This window comes from Limulus polyphemus, unplaced genomic scaffold, assembly GCF_000517525.1.
Source record: "Limulus polyphemus unplaced genomic scaffold, Limulus_polyphemus-2.1.2 Scaffold64, whole genome shotgun sequence".
Lineage (NCBI taxonomy): Eukaryota > Metazoa > Arthropoda > Merostomata > Xiphosura > Limulidae > Limulus > Limulus polyphemus.
This window is the reverse complement of record NW_013665674.1, coordinates 490904-513400: the sequence shown is the minus strand read 5'-3', so window position 1 is coordinate 513400 and position 22497 is coordinate 490904. Positions and strand designations below refer to the sequence as shown.

General features: G+C 37.2%; 1 protein-coding gene across 1 annotated transcript in view; it reads left to right on the top strand.

Moving 5' to 3' along the window:
* LOC106464888 (serine/threonine-protein kinase 31-like) overlaps nt 1-22497 on the top strand; it is a 70891-nt gene that overhangs the window by 13037 nt on the left and 35357 nt on the right. The window contains exons 4-6 of the mRNA XM_022393203.1: nt 3660-3764; nt 13518-13609; nt 14986-15053. Coding sequence (XP_022248911.1) covers nt 3660-3764; nt 13518-13609; nt 14986-15053 — 265 coding nt within the window. The remainder of the gene's footprint in view (nt 1-3659; nt 3765-13517; nt 13610-14985; nt 15054-22497) is intronic.

Sequence of the window (22497 nt, the reverse complement as noted above, 5' to 3'; positions counted from 1 at the left end):
GACATTCCCAGAACTTGTGATTATTATTATATATTATATAGTTATTATATAGATATTGTTATAAAAGGAAACACTTTATAGTATTGTAAAATTCTGATGACTTCTTGAAGAGATACTTAAAATACCATTTCAATGAACAAACTGAGCCATCCCTACATAGGCAGTGCTACCACCTGCGTGTTTAAGTGGAAGAGGGTACTGTTTGAGAAAAATGAAAAACTTTGATATTGTTACTTTGTCAGTTTTAGTTGTTGTTTTTTTTTTATTCCCACTAAAATTTTTAGATTGTTGCTTATTTTATGTCAGCCATTTGTTTTCTCCACAGTGGTTTCATATCTTTCTCATCAGGGAAGTTCTCATTCTTGATGTCTTGGTTTTCAGGCTTTGGATCTTCTTTTTTGACTCATTTCAATAACATCCATCTTTTGGCCTGTCATGTGCAAAGGATTATGATTTTGACAGCAGATCACCTTTCTTGACCCCATCAGATTCTTCCACCAGCATCGATGTTCCATCATGTGGTCTTTCAATGGATTTGTTCTCAGTTTGGCTCTTCAATGATAGACACCTTTACAACCCATTGCAATGCTAGCCTACAGTTCTGGTCTCCAATTCCACATCCACAAGCTCTGGTGATAGATGCTTTCAGTCAAGACTGGACAGGATTCCATTTGTATGCCTTTCCTCCTATTCATCTCTTACCCAGACTCTTGCCTGTGATTAATTTCACCCCATATTGGGTTCTGTTGTTAGCACCTTTTTGACCTGCTCAGAAATAGTTTCCTCTTCTTCAGTTGCTCCAGGAATGTTTACCACTACCTCTTCATTCATCCTTGTTGAGACAACCTCAGTCCATCATTCAACACCTGGATGTTTAATGACTCCAGCTTCATGCATGGAAGTTATGTAGTCCTTTGCCCAACCAAAGGGTTCAAAATTTTACAGTTTCCATTTATTTGACTATATCCTCCATCAACCTACTATGGCAATCTATCGATGGAAATGGACTACAGTTTGTCAGTGGTGGCTTCAGTGAGCCTTTATCCCGCTTCATTCAACAGTTTCTATAGTTTCAAGTTTTTTGACATGGATTTTTGAAAGGTTTGGCTTCTACCTTGCATTATATACAACATCTTTCTCTGCTCCCTTTCACCCTTCTATTTATACAAAGGTTTTTGACTCCTGTGCTATCTTGTTTTATGATTCTTTCATATTCTTCATCCCAAACGACCATTTCAATTGCCTAATTGGGATTTGTTATTTCATGCATTATCACTTTATCCCTTCAAACCTATGACCTCCTGTTCTTTGTATCACCTTTCCCTCGAGGTATATTTCTACTGTTGTTAGCATCTGGATGCAGCATTTCTGATTTATTTGTCATCCATGTTCAGTAGACTCTTTATCCTTCCACCTATTTTTTGCTCTATCCGGACAGATCCTTCCAACTGAACACTCTTGCTGCCAGAGAAGGGAATAAATTCTTTTTTCCTATTCTTTTCCAAGACATTTCTCATCTTTACAATCTATCATAACCAGATCTTTTATGTCTAGTCAGAGCACTTAGATGTTCTGTGGCTTGTACGGAACTGTTCAGGGGCCCTATGCACCGGGCTTTTATTTAGTGGGATCCTGCAGTGTCCCTTGATTTATCACCCATTACATTAACCAGGGGGCTTTGGGAGATGATTCCTATAGCCTGTTTGGGTTTATCTGTTATAGATTGAAATATACTCCACATCACTTCTCACCAGATGTGGCATCTATCAATGTCCTTGTCTGAATTGTTCTCTGGCTGTGTTGACTACCTCTGCTAGATTTTAACAAGTAGGTGTGTAACTTTCTTACTTGACTAACAGTTTTTTCTTCTAGGGTCCCTCTCTATTTCCTTTGGATCCCACTCTGTGGCAAGTGTTGCCCAGTCAGGTGTGCTTGTATTTTTTTAAGTTCTGCACTAACAACCTTTATATCGGTTCATGGTTGCAACAGGCTCTGTTGAGATGAGGTGTTCTATAAGACCATCTTTATGCAATTCTAGATGGTAGTATTATTTCACAATATAAATCCAATGGACTATCATGAGTAATGATACAGGGGATTTTGCCAGTCCCTACTGATCTTAGCACTGAATCAGTCGAGATCAGTTTGCTTTTAAAACTTAGGGAATGTGGTTCACCTGTTGCACTGTCTTCAGAGGCCTGTTCCTCAGGACTTCCCACCGTACACATGTTACCCCTACTAATACTAGTGGACCTAGGGAGTCCTTACCACACCCAGTTCCCAGTTGCTAGGGTGGTGGACAGAAGATTTTCCTTTGGAGTGTTGAGTTTTCTCCACTCTGGGAGAAGAGGGCAAGGTTAGGGACGAACCAATGCATGAGCCTACTCATAAAGTTTGTCCAGATTTGATGCTTAGCTATCCAATGGGGGAGTGCTTGGACCCTCTTATGAACACTGTCAGGTCTTAGATTGTTCATGCAGGGGGTCCACTATCTCCTTGTAAATCCAAATGCAATCCAGTCCCATCTTAGGCCCTTGGTGGAACAGTGTTCTACATCCTCTCCATAATTCCACGGATAAGTGGAATTCTCCTTGCCCACTTGGTTGGGGAGTGAAAATGACTGGTCGTAAATCCAGACCGGATGAGTTCTGGACCTTGGGTGGAGTATGGAATATATGATCCCTTCAATCCAAGCCTGGGATGTTGCCTTTTGGACTTCTTCAGGTTGATCAAAAGGATTGTCCACTTTGGTGTTGCTTTCATTCTTTTGTAAATCTGGTTGTTCACATGCATCATTCCGTGTCTGCTGGTGGGGATCCTATCACAATGATATATATATATTTGCAGTCCAACTGCTCTTATCACCAAGGAGATATGGGTACCATGACCTCTTAAATACATCCCAGATTCGTGGAACGTCGGCTGCATGGTTAGGGCTGGCCCATCATACTTACTTGTGTAATATTCCACCCTTTTCATTTTTCTGTAGTCCTGGGTGAAGAGCATACCTGTTCTGGATGTAGTGCAGTTTTCCCTGCATGGGTATCACTTCTCATGGTACACCTTTGTTCTATGGAGACACTTTCTGTATGAACTATGCTCTCACCGGCCCCTCTGCCTTCACATTGTGGGATTCTAGCTATAAATGTTAGCAGAGGTATGTATGTTTTGGAAGTTATCATTTTCCTAATATGGTTTTGTTTTTGAGTTTTCGTGTAATAATAAAGAAACGAAGGAAGAACGAGAAATTCAAACTTTTTGGTGTGATATTTACAGACATTCCCAGAACTTGTGATTATTATTATATATTATATAGTTATTATATAGATATTGTTATAAAAGGAAACACTTTAAAGTATTGTAAAATTCTGATGACTTCTTGAAGAGATACTTAAAATACCATTTCAATGAACAAACTGAGCCATCCCTACACAGGCAGTGCTACCACCTGCATGTTTAAGTGGAGGAGGGTACTGTTTGAGAAAAATGAAAAACTTTGATATTGTTACTTTGTCAGTTTTAGTTGTTTTTTTTTTGTTTTTTTATTCCCACTAAAATTTTTAGATTGTTGCTTATTTTATGTCAGCCATTTGTTTACAAAAGTATGTGTTTTTCTTTCAAGACGTTCTATTCATTTGGTACTGATCTCTGAATTTTAGGTTTCTTCATTTCCTACATCAAACTGATGCAAACCAAGCAGTTGAAAAACAAAATGGAATAACCTGGGATGGGCATACTTTATTAGTTCAAAAGAGCACTAAAAAGTAAGAATTATGCAACATGTTGTAAACAGTTATTGTTACAGAGTTATTGGTTTAGTTGTGAATGTTTTATAGTTGTAAATGTATGGGACACTATATTTAAACAATATTTTATTTATGTGCTCTTAGCTGTTTAATAAAGTAAGAAGTAATGAACTGTTTTATGGTGGACTATCTTGAAAGAGAAGAGTAAAATGTGTTTCACATGATTCAAAGTCAGGTATAGGCTTTTGTGGGATATATTTGAACTGTTAGTATAAGTACATTGGAGTTTCAAATGAGTGATTGTGTGTGTATTTATATATATATATAAGTTCTTTTTAAAATTTGTGGTGATTTGGAGATTTTCTTAAGTATAAAATAAAAATTGATAAGTGAAGTGTGAAACAAAGAACCAAATGTGGAATTGGATATTTATTTAAAGGAAAGATGCTCAAACATTGGGTACACCAGCGATCTAGTAATTAGTTGCTTTTTGTTTTTCACTATGAGGACAAAGTTGCAGTTATACACACAAAAAACACAATTTTCACTATGAGGTCAGAGTTGCAGTTATACACACACAAAAAAACACATTTATATACAGTTTGATACCTATGATGGGCACGGTGCAGGTAGTCCATTGTGTTGTTCTTTTCCTTAGACACAAACAAACAAAACAATTTTTAGACAAACAGAATCAGTGCCAAAGAAAAATGTTTATAGTGAAAATAATTGAATAATTGACATTAGATAAAAAAGTTGATTCAGTAATGAATAACATTTCATCTTCAGAGTTCAGTACCTTAAAACTTATTTATTAGCACCTAAAGATATAGAATTTTATTTTTAAATATTAGTGAAATTGTGATAAAGATTATATCAGAAAACAAACCTATATAATTCAATTAGTAAAGAAATACTAAAACAATAGAGAGTCAATTTGCATTATAAATCATGATTATAATTTTCAGTTTCCACCAGAAAAATACATTAAGAAATTTTCTTAACAGATTTTTACTGTTGGAAAAATAATTTCAATCTAACCCATCAACAGAAACAATGGCTTTTAGGGGTATAGTACATATAGGTGAAGAAGAAGAATATTGACACTTGTGAGTTTGAAAAGCCTTTTGCTGAATTTTAAGTATACTGTTTTTTTTTACATTTGTTTTAATTGGAAAAGAACTAAAAATTGGTGAAAAAATCCTATTACTGTGAATTTGGAGTTTCTGAGACTGTCTTCCCTGTGTATCTGCCTAATAGATTTGCATGCCACTAGCATTTAGGCAACTACCGCTTAATCTTATGAGTTTTCTCTTGAATTGCATTGCTATATAATGACATTATTGTGTAGCAAAAGTCCCCCACCAATAGGAGGGTGACACAACCTCCCTGCACACTAATTCCTTCTATAGTTTTGCACTCATGAATTTTCATTCTTTTCCTTGGCATTGAACATGTTAGATGTGTTTTTTCTTTGTCACCTTAATGAGATTTCCTTCTTTGTTTCATTAAACTATGAACACTAGTTCATGTAATTTCTACTACTACTTGTGTGAGTGACTAATTTCCTCACACATGTTAGATAACAATTATGCCTTATGGAGGCACATTCCCTGAGGATGATGTGGTGGCCATTGTGAATAGGCTAGTGGGTTCCCTTCTGCAGCCAGGACCTTCAGCCCCAGTCCCTTCTTTAGGCATTCCATCTCCTCATTTTGTGGGGAGAATGAGGAGGACAAATTTGATTGTTACTTCAGCTGGTTATGCTTTGGGCACTTCTCTCCCTATTGAAGATAAACCTTAAACTTTCTTGCATTGTCAAGACTTAATTTATCAGATATGCACCATTATTTTTCTTTCCCCTATGTCATATTCTTCCTCTTATTTATATACTTCTTAATCCTAAGCCTAACTCATTTTGTTTACCTTCCCTGGATCACCTACATTTCCTCATCCTCAAGCCTCACCCTCCTCATCTGCCTGATTCTTATTTCCTCAGTTTTTGTCATTCTGCATCCCTTTACACAATTCTCACATTTGGGATTGCCCTTGCCTGTTGAAGGGTGGGCTATATGGTCTTGATTTTGCCCTCCAGTATCCAATACTCCTGTTTTCACCTGATTTTTTTTTACCTGTCCTCACTACATCTTAAGTCTGAGACACTCCACTGTGCTCAAAGAAATCTGCAGGTTATTCTCATTCCCTTCACTTCTCCACTGTGGCCATTCCCTGCTCATTCCTTCTATGAGCATTTTCCCTAGCCTCTTTCTTTGCTCTGAAGTGTGGAAGTATTCCTGATTTGATTGATTCACAAGCTGACTCTGCCTGTCATCAATCCTTGGTTTTGTACTTTGTTTCCACACTGTCCCCAACTCTACCCTCCACCATTGGACCTCATCTTAGTCTGTAGTTCCCCACTTTTTATTCCCACTTCTGGACTTCCTCTTTTACATGGTGTTAGTTTCATTGAGATTGATTGTTTTGTTTCCACTGTGTCTGGTCCCATGGATGCCTGGCTGTTACAGTTTGAGTTCTTGTGGTAACACTTTTCCATCCACACAGGGGTTATTCTACATTTTACCCATGGACCTTCCAGTTCCCTTTTCCATTCAGCCCCTGTCTTGTTTCCTTTCCTCCTTCTATTCTTATCTGTGTCCAACATCTTGTGGAGGCAGTGATTTTCACCACTTCCAACAATTCTTCATTCCTGCTCATTATCTTATTCACTTGGAAGTGTTTTTCAACTCATTCTCAGCTGGGATAAGCCTTCTCCCATCTGCTTGTGAGCTGTAGAACTTATTTGTGCCTTTCTTACTCATTCTGCATGAGAGGTTTAGTGTTTGGAGATCATGGCTTCTTGGGGACTGCTTATCCCTTTGGGTCACAAACATATGCACCTCCTCAGTTGGTCATTGTGGGATCAGAGTGATACTTCATGTGCATCTTTGTGCTCAATGGTTTTCCCGTCCCTTCTTCTATTCTATTATTTGTATGGATGGTTAGACCAATCCAGTATCACCAGCTCTGTTCCACTACCGAAACCACAACTACACCTCTTCCCCCATTATTCTCCCTCTTGTTGGGGAGCATCCCTGAATGACTGTTTTGCATCTGTTACATGGACCCAGGATGAGTCTTCTCTCCATTTTTAAAGCACTTGAACTTCTGGTAGACTGTTGGGCATGATACCATTATTACCACTCCTAGTGGATCATTTTATTTTATTTCATTTCACCGACATCTTGGTTTTTCCTATGTTAACCACCAAGAGGAGAATCCAGTCCAGGACCTCTTGCTTTTAAACCCCGGACCTTCCTTATTGGGTCAATTCTCAATGTGTTGGTTTCTTCATCTACCATGAACCAGGTTGAGGACCTCCTCTCTTGGCTGCACCATGTTCTGCTCACAGAATGGTCTCTTCTCCTCAAGTTTCAATTGGGGCACTTTCTTGGGAACTCCACTCATTGTTGCCTTGCCATCCCTCTCAATTTCATGCTTCCTCTCTTCTGATCATCTGTTCTCCATTCCTTGGCCCTAACTGTCTCTTCTTTCTGCCAGGTCTGGTCATAATGTTCACCCACCTTTCTCTCCTGTACTTGACTCGAGACACTCCTTGTTGTGTTCTTTTGGTGGTATCCCTCTGGCTGGCTTAATCTTGGGTCCCTCTCTATGCCATTTGACAGTCCAACCCCCTGTTCTCCTGCTAATTATACACACTGTTGCTTCAATATCTCCCATCTTCTTTTCATCAAAGGATCTTGTCCTTCTACCTTCATGTTTAGATTTGTCTGGTCCATTGCCCATTGAACAGGACTTTTCAATCTGGTAATCTTTTTCTTTCCCATTCTGGGCTTTTTTTCTACCTGGTCCATCAACTTGCATAAGGGGTGTGGCTTTTGGCATTGTTCCATCTGTTGCTACCTTCCTCCTGATCATCCTATTGTTGAACATCTCACTTCATTTTACATGGTTGTTTGACAGGGTTTATCTACTTACAGTATAGCTGGTTATCAGGCAACCTTGTATTCAACATTTCACCTTTTCCAATACCACAAGGTGTTCCCCCTTAACCCTTTCCACTTTATTCTGGTCCTTCCTTTTCCATACACATGTTGCTCTATTCCCTTGCTTGACTGTGATGTCAGTGTTATCCTGCATGCTCTTACCCATGCCCCTTCGAACCTTGGTAACCTGCAACTTCTACCTCTTTTCTCTTCAGATATATTCCTCTTACTATTTGCCTGTGATCACCATCATTCAGACCTTTATGCTATTGACTCAACTCATACCCTTTTTCATCATCCTTATATTCTTATTTCTCAGGACTGGTCTTCAACTGCTTGGGAGGAGACTGCTCCATTTCTCTTCTCTCCCTTCCTTTTATTTCTCTCTTCTATGATTGTTTGAACCCAGACACACTTTTGTGCCTTGTTTGTGCCATTTGTTCCTACTTAGCTTGTCACTCTCACTTTTGGGGTTTCTATCTTCAACTCTACATTACCACAATTTCAATGTTTGGTCTACTTGCAGATGGTACAGATTTTGTCCTATCTGTTCTCATTTTCTCATTGCTTATTTCTGGTGGCCACTGGATGAGATCCTTGTGGCATGTGGACTGCCTCATATAACTTTGTTGCCCACTCTCTTCATCATTTGGTTGTCTCAACTCCTGAAGGCTACTGCCTGCCTCCATTCGCCATCCTACAGTCTACTCACCGTCTTTAGACAGGTGAGTACATTCGCCTTTGGATAATAACATTTGCTTATAGGATCCCTCTGAGTGGCTGATGATGCCTCACAAGGTACATTTATTTCCCAAAATTCCTGGTTGAGCCAGGATAATGGAAAGTGCTCATACCATCCACCCTGGCTCCATATATGGGGTGTTCTGCAAGACCACTTGAGGTATCCTTATGGTATTCTGGTATCTGACTACTTTCCAATCTAGTTTTTACCTATTACAGGATCTATCGTGGAAAAAGCTAGCACCATAGGGTGATTTGTCTGCTTCCCAGATTATCAATTCCTGGATTTTCAAAATAGTGTTACATGGTCACCTGTTGCACTGTCTTCAGTAAAATGAAACAAGACCGATGGGGTATCTCCACTGCAAATTCCTTCCCTCTTTTTCTTCGAATGAAGCATGGGAGACCCTTATCACTATCTAGCTGCTGGCGTGATGGACCATGGAGAACCCTCACTGATTGGGACCTAACTGCTAGGGCTAGAATAAGAGGGTGCAAATCAGGGGGAAGTGGGGGTAGTGGTGACATTGTCAGTGTAGTGCAGGTACCCCCTCATATAATTATACTTACAACATGCCAGAAGCATACCATATGATACAATACCCTTATCCTGTAGTCTACATCTGTCCAGTAGAGTCAAGGTGAACACACCATACACATGTGTCCTCCTTCTGCAGTCATCTCCTGTTAAGTTGAGGTGAGCACATGCTAACAAATTGCGCTCTCCTTCTGCAGTGGGTGACTGACCAGTCAAATCCAGGCATGAACTCTTAATATTACATACTTTCTGTCATGACTTCTGTGTCCTCCTTCCACAGCTGGTGTTGGTCCAAGAGTCTGACAGTAGAGTTATGATGAGCATGCACAACATATTGTGCCCTCCTCCCACAGCTGGTGTTAACCCTTTTGCAATGGGAACCCCTTTAAATACTTTTCTGTGCAAGTCACTGTGTTACATTAAAAATTTTATTAAACACATTTAATATCACTGTATGTGAATGAATTTAATATTATAATGTGTATAATGATCAAAGTTTTATTTTATCCAAATTTTAAGTCCTTCATTACAAAATAAACCTTTGAAAAATAATTAAAACTTCAGATGTATTGTCATCTAACCAATGAGCTATGAAAAAATCCCTACTTTGGCTCTCTGTACCTGGTAATAGAGTAGTGGTACATCTAGCCACTAAGATTCTTACATAACCTTTTGACTCATTCCTTTCAAAGTACTCTGAATGAATACAGTTAAAAGAAGTAATAAATTTTTTCAACCCCTGACAGCTGCCATGCCCACCTTCAACAGACTTGTTTGAGTTTTATCCCTTTCATGTAGACCTTACATACACAAATGTGTATATACCAGTTAGAAAGAGCTGATTTTGCAGTATAAACTAACAATGGTTATTTTGAAATTGGTGCTAAGTCTTCGTCACAGAGTACACGAAATTGACTATTGTATCCTTGGCTGCTTAATCAAATTTAGCACTTACGGCTGTTTCTAATCTAAGTGTGTTATAGTTAGAGATACAGTTTAAATTGTATTTAGGTCTTACTATTAAATGTTAGTTAATTATGTATTAGTTATGTTTTAAGATGCATAATTAAAAGGTTTAAACATTTTTTAAATATACATCATACTTTGCATCTGTTTTCCAGGCTTACGAAAATTTTGCTGAAAGATTGAGCATGTCTCACAAAGAAACTGTGATATGCCTCAAGGGCACTGTATTTCACCATGATTAGCTGCCCTTAAATATAGTAATTTTACTTCATGTATAGCAGTATTAGTGGGTCCATCCACCATAATGGTGTAAAAATGTGCTCCACTCAGCCAGGAAACTTCTTCAGGTCTTGCAGCTTCACTAATATATTTGCAGAAAGTTGCACATTGCATGTCACTGCAATAGCTTGCACCCATGTCAGCACCATGTTTTGACTGGTGTTCAACAGTCCATATGAAGTCCTGGTTTAGCTTTTTTAGCTGTAAGTGCTGCCTCACACTTGATGTGTCTTTTAGAATTAGCATGATATGTAAATGCTGTTGTTTTAAAACTTTCAACACCATTCACAAATGGAGAGCTATGGTCAATATCCCTGGAATTCCTGCACATGGTACAGAAAACTTTCCCATCATTATCTCGAGATAGCCACGGAAACTCTTTTTGCCATGATAATTGAAAATAAAGACTTATTGTTCATAGTTTTGAATGCAGTTTTAGTTCAACCATAATTCAAAGAAATTAAGATTATATAGAAATTGAAGTGATAAGCTCTGCTGATACCAAATAAATACTGTTACAGTTTATACCACCTCCTCTACTCTTGTTTATCTTGACTTTAAAAACACAATTATATTAATGTAATTCTAAAGTTTTTTCAGTATAGTATTTTATTATTTTGGTTAGGCTGAATAGAAAGATCTTACTAATGTGTACAAATAGGCCTAAATTTTGCCCAATGATGTTAATATTTCTGTCAAAATGTATCAAAAAATAATCTGTTGACTCTTACTAAAGTGGCAGTGCATTCAGGTTTAGACAAATGTTTGATTGTTTATTGTAACAAAAATGATTGCACATCATTTAAAATTATCAACATATTAATTTAAGATATCTATTTTATTAATAGTAGGCCTGCCTGAAATTACCTTTTTTGCCATTTGTTAGGTGCTTAATTTTTATAGTCTCTCTATGGCTAAGCGTGAGTGGCGTCTGATTGTTGGGACATCTCATCAGAGGTCATAATTAAGTAGCTTGATAAATGGGCTTCTTTGGTGGGTTTCACCATTATTATAACTTATTAATTTACTATTTACTGGTTCAGATTTATCCCCATGTCAATGCTGTCAAACCTGTTAAAAATGGCAATATATTATGGCAACATCTATTAACAATATCTACAAGTATCCATAAATATGTGATTACCTGCAACCTAGTTGCACTTTGCATGAACATTATTCAGGAAGTAGTATTCTGTCAAAAAACAGAAGTTAATTTGAATAATTAATAACAAGAGAAATTGATTGTGTAAAAAAGTGTTTTTTATTCTGTCTTCTGTACGTGATATGAGTGGTACATTCTTTACTCAAATATCATATTTATTCGTGTAAGAATGATGCTGGTGCCGTGGTGGCACATAGCACCTCTGGGAAGAGACTACACAGAGCTTTCACACATGCTAACAAGACTGAGCCATGCTTGTTCATTGATTAATATGCCTTTTTAAAAAATTTTATTCATAAAACAATTTTTCTCCATGATTTTGATAATGTACTATAACTATTTTTTACCTGACATGGGGGCCGGTGCTCATGTACTATTTACTGGACCCCAAGCAAAATTACCGGATATTTCTGGAGATCTGGCATTAATTTTGTGCCCTGTTTAGTGTGATTTAGGGTCACTGTGAGTAAAGTGGATCTTTATGACTCACTCATTGACTTTGTCCTGTGTGACTCCTCTGTCTGGACTTTTGGGGGTTAGCTCAGATTTTTGTTTATCTTTGGACTTTTTGCTTCATGTTCTTTGGGTTCATTATATTTTCCACTTCATTTTCTCTATTCATCAGTCATCATCTAAATTTGTCTTTCCCAGAACAAAGTGATATTGATGTTGTACTATGTTACCTCAGGGTTTTTACTTAATCTGTTTTGGGTGATACACACAACAGGAGATTGGAGACTGGTCTTAGATCTTTCCCATCTCATTTGTTATGAAGACTTGGTATTCCAATGATATTATTTACATGTTCTTATTCATCCATCTTTGTCTTTTTACATGGTGGAGTGGTTTATTAGTTCATGGTCCTCCCTTTTTGGTCCAGTTTTGACACAATTTCTTCACACACATATAATCACGCTATTAGCTAGTCTTCAACTTACACTTAATATTAATTGTCATCATTACATGGATGATTAGAGGATTCTTACTTTGTGGTTGCTTCGCATTGACTTGATATCTCAGCTTTTTCTCTGGGTTGGTTATTCATGAATCCAATTCTCCGCTTGTGCATACTCAATATCTCATTCACCTGAGATTTCATATTAACATTCGCTCATGAACTGTTCATCCATCTCATTTAATTTGCAATCTCTCGAGTTTCAAGTGTGTATACTTCTCTATCTGTCAAACAAATCTTCTGATTTGGAAGCACTGGCTTCTCTCTGTGTGACATTTCCCATGGATTGTGCTTACTAAAGATAACTGTCTGTGGGAGTTTATCCTTAATCATATTGTTTATTGAAATTTCTTTAAGTACTCTCAATTATCATCAAGTATGGCTCATTTGTGAGTTTCTTCTTTTCTTCTACTTCCTGTGGATCTGTTTCTCTTTTCACCATTGCTTCTCTCCAGGGCCAGGGTGATGATATTGGCTGTTCCACATAAATATCAGAATTTTCTGCCTGTGTTACACCACTGTTGTGTTCTAGTGCTCACAGATAATGATGCTTGCACAATAAGTAACATGGAAGGTGGGAGAGTGGAGAATTATGTGGAGGTAATGCATGCTCTGCAATGTGTAAAGTACATTCAGAAGGTTTTTGTTGATGACATGAGTTCAAACTCAAAAGGAAAGGCCTTCAGTATATCAGAGGTAAGTACTTGTTTGAAATTCCTTTTAATTCTAAAATTATCAAATGTAGTTGTGGAAATAGATGGCCACTTTTATATTTTTGGAGTAAGGTTGTTTACTCAAAGTTAACAAACCAATAATACTAATGTACGCAATGCTTATGAACTTTTAAACTTTACATACATAAAATAATTAAAGTTTCTTGGGAATATTTCCCTCTTCCCCCCTCCACCCACCATTGTACAGAAGCATATATTCAGCTGATTATGTAACAGTGGGAGTGATTAATGACCAAAAAAATAATAATAGTTGTTATAAATTGTTGTATTCAAAGCTTGTAATAATTTAGTTATTTTTTTATATTAGGAACAATATATGTTAAGTATCAAAAGAGCTTCTGAAAGTTTGTGGAACTTTCATATGTTTAACAACACTAAATATCTGATTTCAGGGATGCATCTAAGGACCAAGAGAATAAAGGAGAAAAATGTGAAAGAAAAGGGAAAAAACAAAATAAGAAAAACAATGTAATAGGAAAAAAAGGTAATTAGAGTATTTGAAGTTATATTAATGCTTAATAGAACTAGATAGGGTTAACCATATAAACAAAAGCTAGGACTTTTAACTTGATTTTGCTAACACTTAGGCAAATGGTTAAATACACCAATATCTACAATTGCTTTATAAGTTTATACCATATATGCTTTTTGTTTTGCAATTTATGATTTTCTCTGAGGAAGCCTGGTAGCTGAAAATTATTATTTTTAGATATTTTTTTGCATGTTAAATATAAAGTTAATATAACATTTATTTTGGAGTAGTTTTGTCTTTATTGAAATTTGCTTTTTATTTTATTTGTGTTTTTGATTACTCACTCACTAATTTATACTGCAAGTATTATTATTTTCATTTAGCACATTACTTATAGCTATTGGAATTTTCTTTATTATAGCAAATTTATGAACAATTATTAATTGTTTGTAACAGCTCCTTTATACTTGGATTAGAGATTTATAACCAGATATTGACATGTCTGATTTAATAAAGAAGCAAGAGCTAAATATTTTGATTGCAACAAACAAAGTTATTCAGTTAAAAATGTTAATACTGATTTTCTCTGTCTTGTGATTTCCAAATTTGTAGTATTAATTAGGAAATATATTTTTTGTTAGCTACTTTTCCTGTTTGAAATCTTTTTTTTTTAATATTCATAAAGATATTTTTAAGAAATAAGTTCCATGTCTGATAGATAATTGTATAGTGTGATAAGTGATATTTAGGAGTTTTATTTAATATTTTGAACATTCAATTTTTAGAATAAATTGCTTAAAAGTAACCGAAAAATATTATTTTAAAAGATAAACAAGAGAAAGGTATTTTTAGAATAAAAGGTTTGTTTTGATTTAAAGGTTTGTTTCTTAAGTTTAAGTGATACTTTTTTGTGGCTAATATGTTTCAAGTCCTTGCTATTCATGAGAATAAAATAATACTAATAAGACTGTGTAGTATAATAAGTATAACTTATATTCATTATGTCAGAAAAACATGTTGGTTCAATAAGTTTGCCCCCGAAGAAGAAAGGTCCACCTTTCAAAAGTGCTTGGGTTATATGGTTTTATCATTTTGTATCAACTACAGCTTACTATGCTGCAATTTCAACTGATAACTTTACTATAGAGTGTAGAGCTCCGGATGAAGTACAGTTAAGAACTTATGTGAGTTTTTGATTCTAATCTGTAACTGGTCTTAAATAATCAGGACTCAGCATACTTTTGTCTTCCTCTTATCACATTATGAACTTGCTTATTCCATTTGTAACAATTTATAGTGTGTGTAGCTATTGATATTAAATTGAGTAGGTTTGTTGGTTTAAGTTTCAGTGCTAACTTTTTGCAAAAAAAAAATTCTGAATCTTACAGAATTGGGAAGTCTTAACAGTTTCAAGAAAAAATCCACAGAGTCTAAACCTGCTCTGGAAGAATACACTGTAAGTATTTTTTGTAGACACAGTTCACTTGTATCTTGAGTTATTTTTAAGTAAGTATACATTATTGCTCATGTAATATTTAATCCAAACATACATACCTCCACTGACACCTATAGCTATTTCTTGATCTTCATCTTTGCCATCTAAACATTGTGTTCTCTTGCTCCAGTCTTTATACCCCACTTGACTGCCCTTTGCCATATATAATTTGCCAAATTTTACACTGGCCCTCACATATCCTCTATGCAGGTACTGTATATAAGCATTGTATGTTGACAGTATAATCACTTTTTCTCGACAAAGCGCTAGGAGTTTTGTTTCGTGGTTAACATTTGCTTTTGAAGCATTTTGACAGTAGTCTGGTACATTTTTTTTCCCATTGCCGATATTTTGTTGGTTTTCTTTTCCGGTTCAAAAAAAAAATGCAGGTATGAATTCCCATGTGATGGTTTCTGGCACAGGGGTTAACCAGACCTCATACATTCCTCCTTTGTTGCCTGGTGGTAGTCTGGGAGGCACTCTCTGTTACCTGATTCGAGATGAGTTGGATTCCTTGGCCTGGGGGTTCAGAGTTGATTTTTCATCATGAACCTGAATATACTGGGGAGATTTTAGACACTGGTTTCTGCTCTTTCTTTCAATAGAGCTGCCTCTATTGGGGGGCTCATCTGATCGGACACCTTCTGGCTCTTTTTTTGCAGTTAGTTACGCGAGCTTGTGAAGCTTTGGGGATTCACCCCCTTGCTTTTGAGTCTACCCTGCCTTATTGTCAGATAGATCTCAGGGGGATTACTTAGTTCTTCCTCCTTCCCTTGATATTGCCGTGTATGCTGGGGTGTTTGCAATGCAATTACGAGAGAGTATGGCTCTGCCTTGCTTCCCTCATTTATCAGAACAACATGCCTCAGCTTATCATCGTCTGGCTTTACTATATTTGGACACTCAACAGTTGGATTTGTTGTTGGATCTATGGGGTTCCAGGTTATAACCTGTTATCCCTCTTACCAGATCTCCATTTTCGTGGATTCATTTAACTCTTACTACTGTATTGTGATACTCCTCTTCATGATTTCCTGGAGGCATTCCTTTTTCAGCCTTACTAGTTTGCTAGAGACCCTGAAAATTTCAAAGCCTAATTTTATCTGGCACGTTTGCAGTTTTCTTTATCGTCATTGGCTGCTCGTCTCTCTTCTACATCAACGGGTAATTCTGGAGGATTGATCATTTCTGTCTCCCAGCCCCACCTTCAACATCTCGTCCTATTGGTTTACAGAATTGGTTCTGTCCATATTCTCAGGGATCTTCAGGTTGGAATGGCACCAGTGGCATTGGTGTCTATCCATTCAGAAGGTCGATCCCGTTCATCTAGGCTTTTATTCTTGTTTTTTTTTCTGGTGACCAAGAACACTAAAGATTGGTGTCTTATCCTCAATCTATCTCAACTCAATCTCTTCCTACAGCCTCCTCGTCTCACCATGGAATCTTTACTTCAACTTCAATGGCACCTCACACCAGATCTTTAGATGACCAAGTTTGATGTTACAGACACCTACCTTCACATCCCCACAGCAGAGTCTTCTTGTCGATTTCTACATTTTTTGCATGAGGGACAGATGTAGCAGTTCCAAGCTTTCCCATTTGGACTTGCTTCAGCATCATATGTTTTCTGCCAAGTAGTACAGGCCTTTGAGCAGCATCTTGATTTTCTGGGTCTGTGTATGCATCGTTATTTGGAAGATTGACTTCTTTTGGCACCAACCTGTCACGTTGTCACACTACATTCACAGATTCTTCTTTTCTATACCAGAAGAGTGGACTTTATATCAGGTTGGAAAAATCTATTCTCTCACCAACTCCATCTTTTTAAATGCACTTTGAGTCGAGCTTAACCTTCTCCACTCAGACTTCACACTAGGGAAGGGATTGTCAGGCATTTGCTTATGTCACCTTCTCCCTCTGCATGGATGGTTCTGTATGTTTTGGAGATTTGGGCTTCCCAAAAATCATCATACCATTAGATCAGGCCCATATAAGATCCCTTCAGTGGCCATTTCACGGGCAGTGGCTCATGCATACTGATCCTTTGAATCACACAGTCTCTTTGCTCAAACAATTTGCAGATCTCAAGTGGTGACTAGATAGGAACAACACAAATATCAGGGTAGGGATACCACCTCCTCGTGTGGAAATCCATCTCTTCATGGATGCTTCTCTTCTCGGATGGGGTGCCTTTCTTCTGGGGGTAGGCATTCCAGAGTATTTGGACCGACTACGAATCTACTCTGCATATCAACATTTTCAAACTCCTTGCAGTACATCTAGCAATGATTTCCACAGTGGTTTCATATCTTTCTCATTAGGGAACTTCTCATTCTTGATGTCTTGGTTTTCAGGCTTTGGATCTTCTTTTTTGACTCATTCCAATAACATCCATCTTTTGGCCTGTCATGTGCAAAGGATTATGATTTTGACAGCAGATCACCTTTCTTGACCCCATCAAATTCTCCCACCAGCATCGATGTTCCATCAGGTGGTCTTTCAATGGATTTGTTCTCAGTACGGCTCTCCAATGATAGACACCTTTACAACCCATTGGAATGCTAGCCTACAGTTCTGGTCTCCAATTCCACATCCACAAGCTTTGGTGATAGATGCTTTCAGTCAAGACTGGACAGGATTCCATTTGTATGCCTTTCCTCCTATTCATCTCTTACCCAGACTCTTGCCTGTGATTGATTAATTTCACCCCATATTGGGTTCTGTTGTCAGCACCTTTTTGGCCTGCTCAGAAATAGTTTCCTCTTCTTCAGTTGCTCCAGGAATGTTTACCACTACCTCTTCATTCATCCTTGTTGAGACAACCTCAGTCCATCATTCAACACCTGGATGTTTAATGACTCCAGCTTCATGCATGGAAGTTATATAGTCCTTTGCCCAACCAAAGGGTTCAAAAATCTACAGTTTCCATTTATTTGACTATATCCTCCATCAACCTACTATGGCAATCTATCGATGGAAATGGACTACAATTTGTCAGTGGTGGCTTCAGTGAGCCTTTAACCCACTTCATTCAACAGTTTCTATAGTTTCAAGTTTTTTGACATGGATTTTTGAAAGGTTTGGCTTCTACCTTGCATTATATACAACATCTTTCTCTGCTCCCTTTCACCCTTCTATTTATACAAAGGTTTTTGACTCCTGTGCTATCTTGTTTTATGATTCTTTCATATTCTTCATCCCAAACGACCATTTCAATTGCCTAATTGGGACTTGTTATTTCATGCATTATCACTTTATCACTTCAAACCTATGGCCTCCTGTTCTTTGTATCACCTTTCCCTTGAGTTATATTTCTACTGTTGTTAGCATCTGGATGCAGCATTTCTGATTTATTTGTCATCCATGTTCAGTAGACTCTATCCTTCCACCTATTTTTTGCTCTATCCAGACAGATCCTTCCAACTGAACACTTGCTGCCAGAGAAGGGAATAAATTCTTTTTTCCTATTCTTTTCCCAGACATTTCTCATCTTTACAATCTATCATACCCAGATCTTTTATGTCTAGTCAGAGCACTTAGATGTTCTGTGGCTTGTACGGAACTGTTCAGGGGCCCTATGCACCGGGCTTTTGTTTAGTGGGATCCTGCAGTGTCCCTTGATTCATCACCCATTACATTAACCAGGGGGCTTTGGGAGATGATTCCTATAGCCTATTCGGGTTTATCTGTTATAGATTGAAATATACTCCACATCACTTCTCACCAGATGTGGCATCTATCAATGTCCTTGTCTGAACTGTTCTCTGGCTGTGTTGACTACCTCCGCTAGATTTTAACAAGTAGGTGTGTAACTTTCTTACTTGACTAACAGTTTTTTCTTCTAGGGTCCCTCTCTATTTCCTTTGGATCCCACTCAGTGGCAAGTGTTGCCCAGTCAGGTGTGCTTGTATTTTTTTAAGTTCTGCACTAACAACCTTTATATCGGTTCATGGTTGCAACAGGCTCTGTTGAGATGAGGTGTTCTATAGCACCATCTTTATGCAATTCTAGATGGTAGTATTATTTCACAATATAAATCCAGTGGACTGCTTCTCATGGACTATCATGAGTAATGATACAGGGGATTTTGCCAGTCCCTACTGATCTTAGAGCTGAATCAGTCGAGATCAATTTGCTTTTAAAACTTAGGGAATGTGGTTCACCTGTTGCACTGTCTTCAGAGGCCTGTTCCTCAGGACTTCCCACCATACACATGTTACCCCTACTAATACTAGTGGAGCTAGGGAGTCCTTACCACACCCAGTTCCCAGTTGCTGGGGTGGTGGACAGAAGATTTTCCTTTGGAGTGTTGAGTTTTCTCCACTCTGGGAGAATAGGGCAAGGTTAGGGACCCTCCTACCTGGTTCCCTGGAAGTTTTCCCAGATGTTGGTAGGAGCAGGACCAACCAATGCGTGAGCCTACTCATAAAGCTGGTCCAGATTTGATGCTTAGCTATCCAATGGGGGTGTGCTTGGACCCTCTTATGAACACTGTCAGGTCTTAGATTGTTCATGCAGGGGGTCCACTATCTCCTTGTAAATCCGAATGCAATGCAGTCCCATCTTAGGCCCTTGGTGGAACAGTGTTCTACATCCTCTCCATAATTCCATGGATAAGTGGAATTCTCCTTGCCCACTTGGTTGGGGAATGAAAATGACTGTTCGTAAATCCAGGCCGGATGAGTTCTGGACCTTGGGTGGAGTATGGAATATATGATCCCTTCAATCCAAGCCTGGGATGTTGCCTTCTGGACTTCTTCAGGTTGATCAAAAGGATTGTCCACTTTGGTGTTGCTTTCATTCTTTTGTAAATCTGGTTGTTCAAATGCATCATTCCATGGCTGCTGGTGGGGATCCAATCACAATGATATATATATATTTGCAATCCAACTGCTCTTATCACCAAGGAGATATGGGTACCATGACCTCTTAAATCCATCCCAGAGTCGTGGAACGTCGGCTGCATGGTTAGGGCTGGCCCATCATACTTACTTGTGTAATATTCCACCCTTTTCATTTTTCTGTAGTCCTGGGTGAAGAGCATACCCGTTCTGGATGTAGTGCAGTTTTCCCTGCGTGGGTATCACTTCTCATGGTACACTTTTGTTCTATGGAGACACTTTCTGTATGAACTATGCTCTCACCGCCCCTCTGCCTTCACAATGTGGGATTCTAGCTATAAATGTCAGCAGAGGTATGTATGTTTTGGAAGTTATCATTTTCCTAATATGAAAATGTATTTCCAAACATACTTATCTCTGCTGACACTCTCCCTCCCTTCCTCCCCACTAAGAGTCAGTGTTAATGACTGGGATGGGGTAAGTCTAAAAAAAGTGATGATATTGGCGACATACAGTGCTTATATACAATACCTACATAGAGGGTATGTGAGGGCCAGTGTAAAGTTTTGAAAATCATATATATTGCAGAGGGCAGTTGAGTGGGTATAAAAACTGGAGCAAGCGACCGACCACGATGTTTAGATGGCAAAGATGAAGATCGAAAAATAGCTATAAGTTTCAGTGGAAGTAAGTATGTTTGGAAATACATTTTCAGATTAGGAAAATGTTAATTTCAGTTGTTTATGAAAATTTGGAATGTCATTCTAATCCTTAAATTACAGACTTGTTTTTGTACTGTTCACTACTGGTATGATTCACACGTTGCATCATATTGGGTAATTTCATGTTTTTTATCTGTTGCAAATTTCAGTGTGAATGATAAACTTAAAAAAAGGGAAAATCTTTCAGTTTTTAATGTAAAATACATTGGGTCTATAGATGTAATTAGTTGGATTAATTGCATTATTGTTGATATTTTTGCTCAAATCATGTAATGTATTTTATTAAGAACCTTGTAACCAACATAATGATGGACAAATAAATAATTTAGAAAAATGTGTTAATAAAGCTAGTTGTGGAAAACAAGATACACTACATTTAACAAGCTTGAACTCTCATGTGTTTGGCTGTCTTTGAATTAGAATTTTTACATTTGAGTTAAATATCATTTAGTTATTTAAAAGATAAGAAGGTTGCACGATAAAAGGTTTAATACATTTGTTTTTTCATCTGACATTTAATTTTTGTGCTGACTGCTTGCTTGGGCCAATTTTATTGACTCTTAAAGTTACTGATGAATTATCACACTAAATTAGACTTGAACTGCTGATGCAAGTTTAACCACTGAGTCTTTAATAACCAAGGAAAACCATCACTGAAAAAAAAATCTGAAACTATTTTGTCAAAATACATATTAATATACAGAAGGTTGGGAGGAGTTACAACTTCCAAGATGAAAATAATCCTTTCGTAATCCTCTCTCTCTCTCTACAGGTAGGTCAAAATTGCATATGTCACAATCTTTTAGTGAGTTACATTAAAAATTTAATTAATCTACTTTATTATCAATGTATGTAAATAAACTTAGCATTAAAGTGTATTTATTAAATAAAAGTTTAACATTATATAAGTTTTAAGTTTATAAGGAAATATATAAAAACTCATCAATCTTTCCTTGTATGAAAATTTTGACATTTGTTCTCTTGGTCTTCTCTAATTTATTTACCACTTCTTTCTGAAGAACAAAATTCAGTGCATTACTCATTATAACATAGACTAGCAGAGACCAGCAAAACTTTTGTGTCCAAATCAGTATCTTTATTGCAATAGTACTTCTTTAAATACAGGATTTCTAGAATAATACAAAATAATTCTAATTGCAGACACTGTAATCTAAGTCCACTTATATTAGTCCTAACATTAGTTAAGCCTTTATTAAGTATGGCCTATATTCGATAAAGACATAAATTAATACTGTAACTTGTGTACATTTTTTTGCTTTAGTTCAGTTGGGGCTGAACCTAATTTTGAGACTTGTTACTCAAGGCTAGTTTGTTATATGAGCTTTTGAACAAAATTAATTGTTTGTTTTTCTATTACTCTCCAATATTCATTCCATCATTAAGATATTTATGAAGAGTTTAAAATAGGAAACAGTTTCTTCTCTTAATCTAAAACTTGTATCTCAGTGTTTTTATATAAAAATATACTTGTGTTGAAAGTTACAGTTATTTTAAAATCAGAACTCAAACCTGTGCTTAATGCTGTCATTATGTTAGAGTACAGGCAAACTGTGATGCCAAGCAAGTTATTTATTGACTTAAACTTTTATCATAAAGTAATTTTTTTCTACAAGAAGGGCCCAGCATGGCCAGGTGGTTAGGGCACTTGACTCACAATTTGAGGGTTGTGAGTTTGAATTTTCGTCACACCAAACATGCTCGCCCTTACAGCTGTGGGGGCAGTTATAATGTCATGGTCAATCCCACTGTTCGATGGTAAAGAGTAGCCCAAGAGTTGGCGGTGGGTGGTGATGACTAGCTGCCTTCCCTCTAGTCTTACTG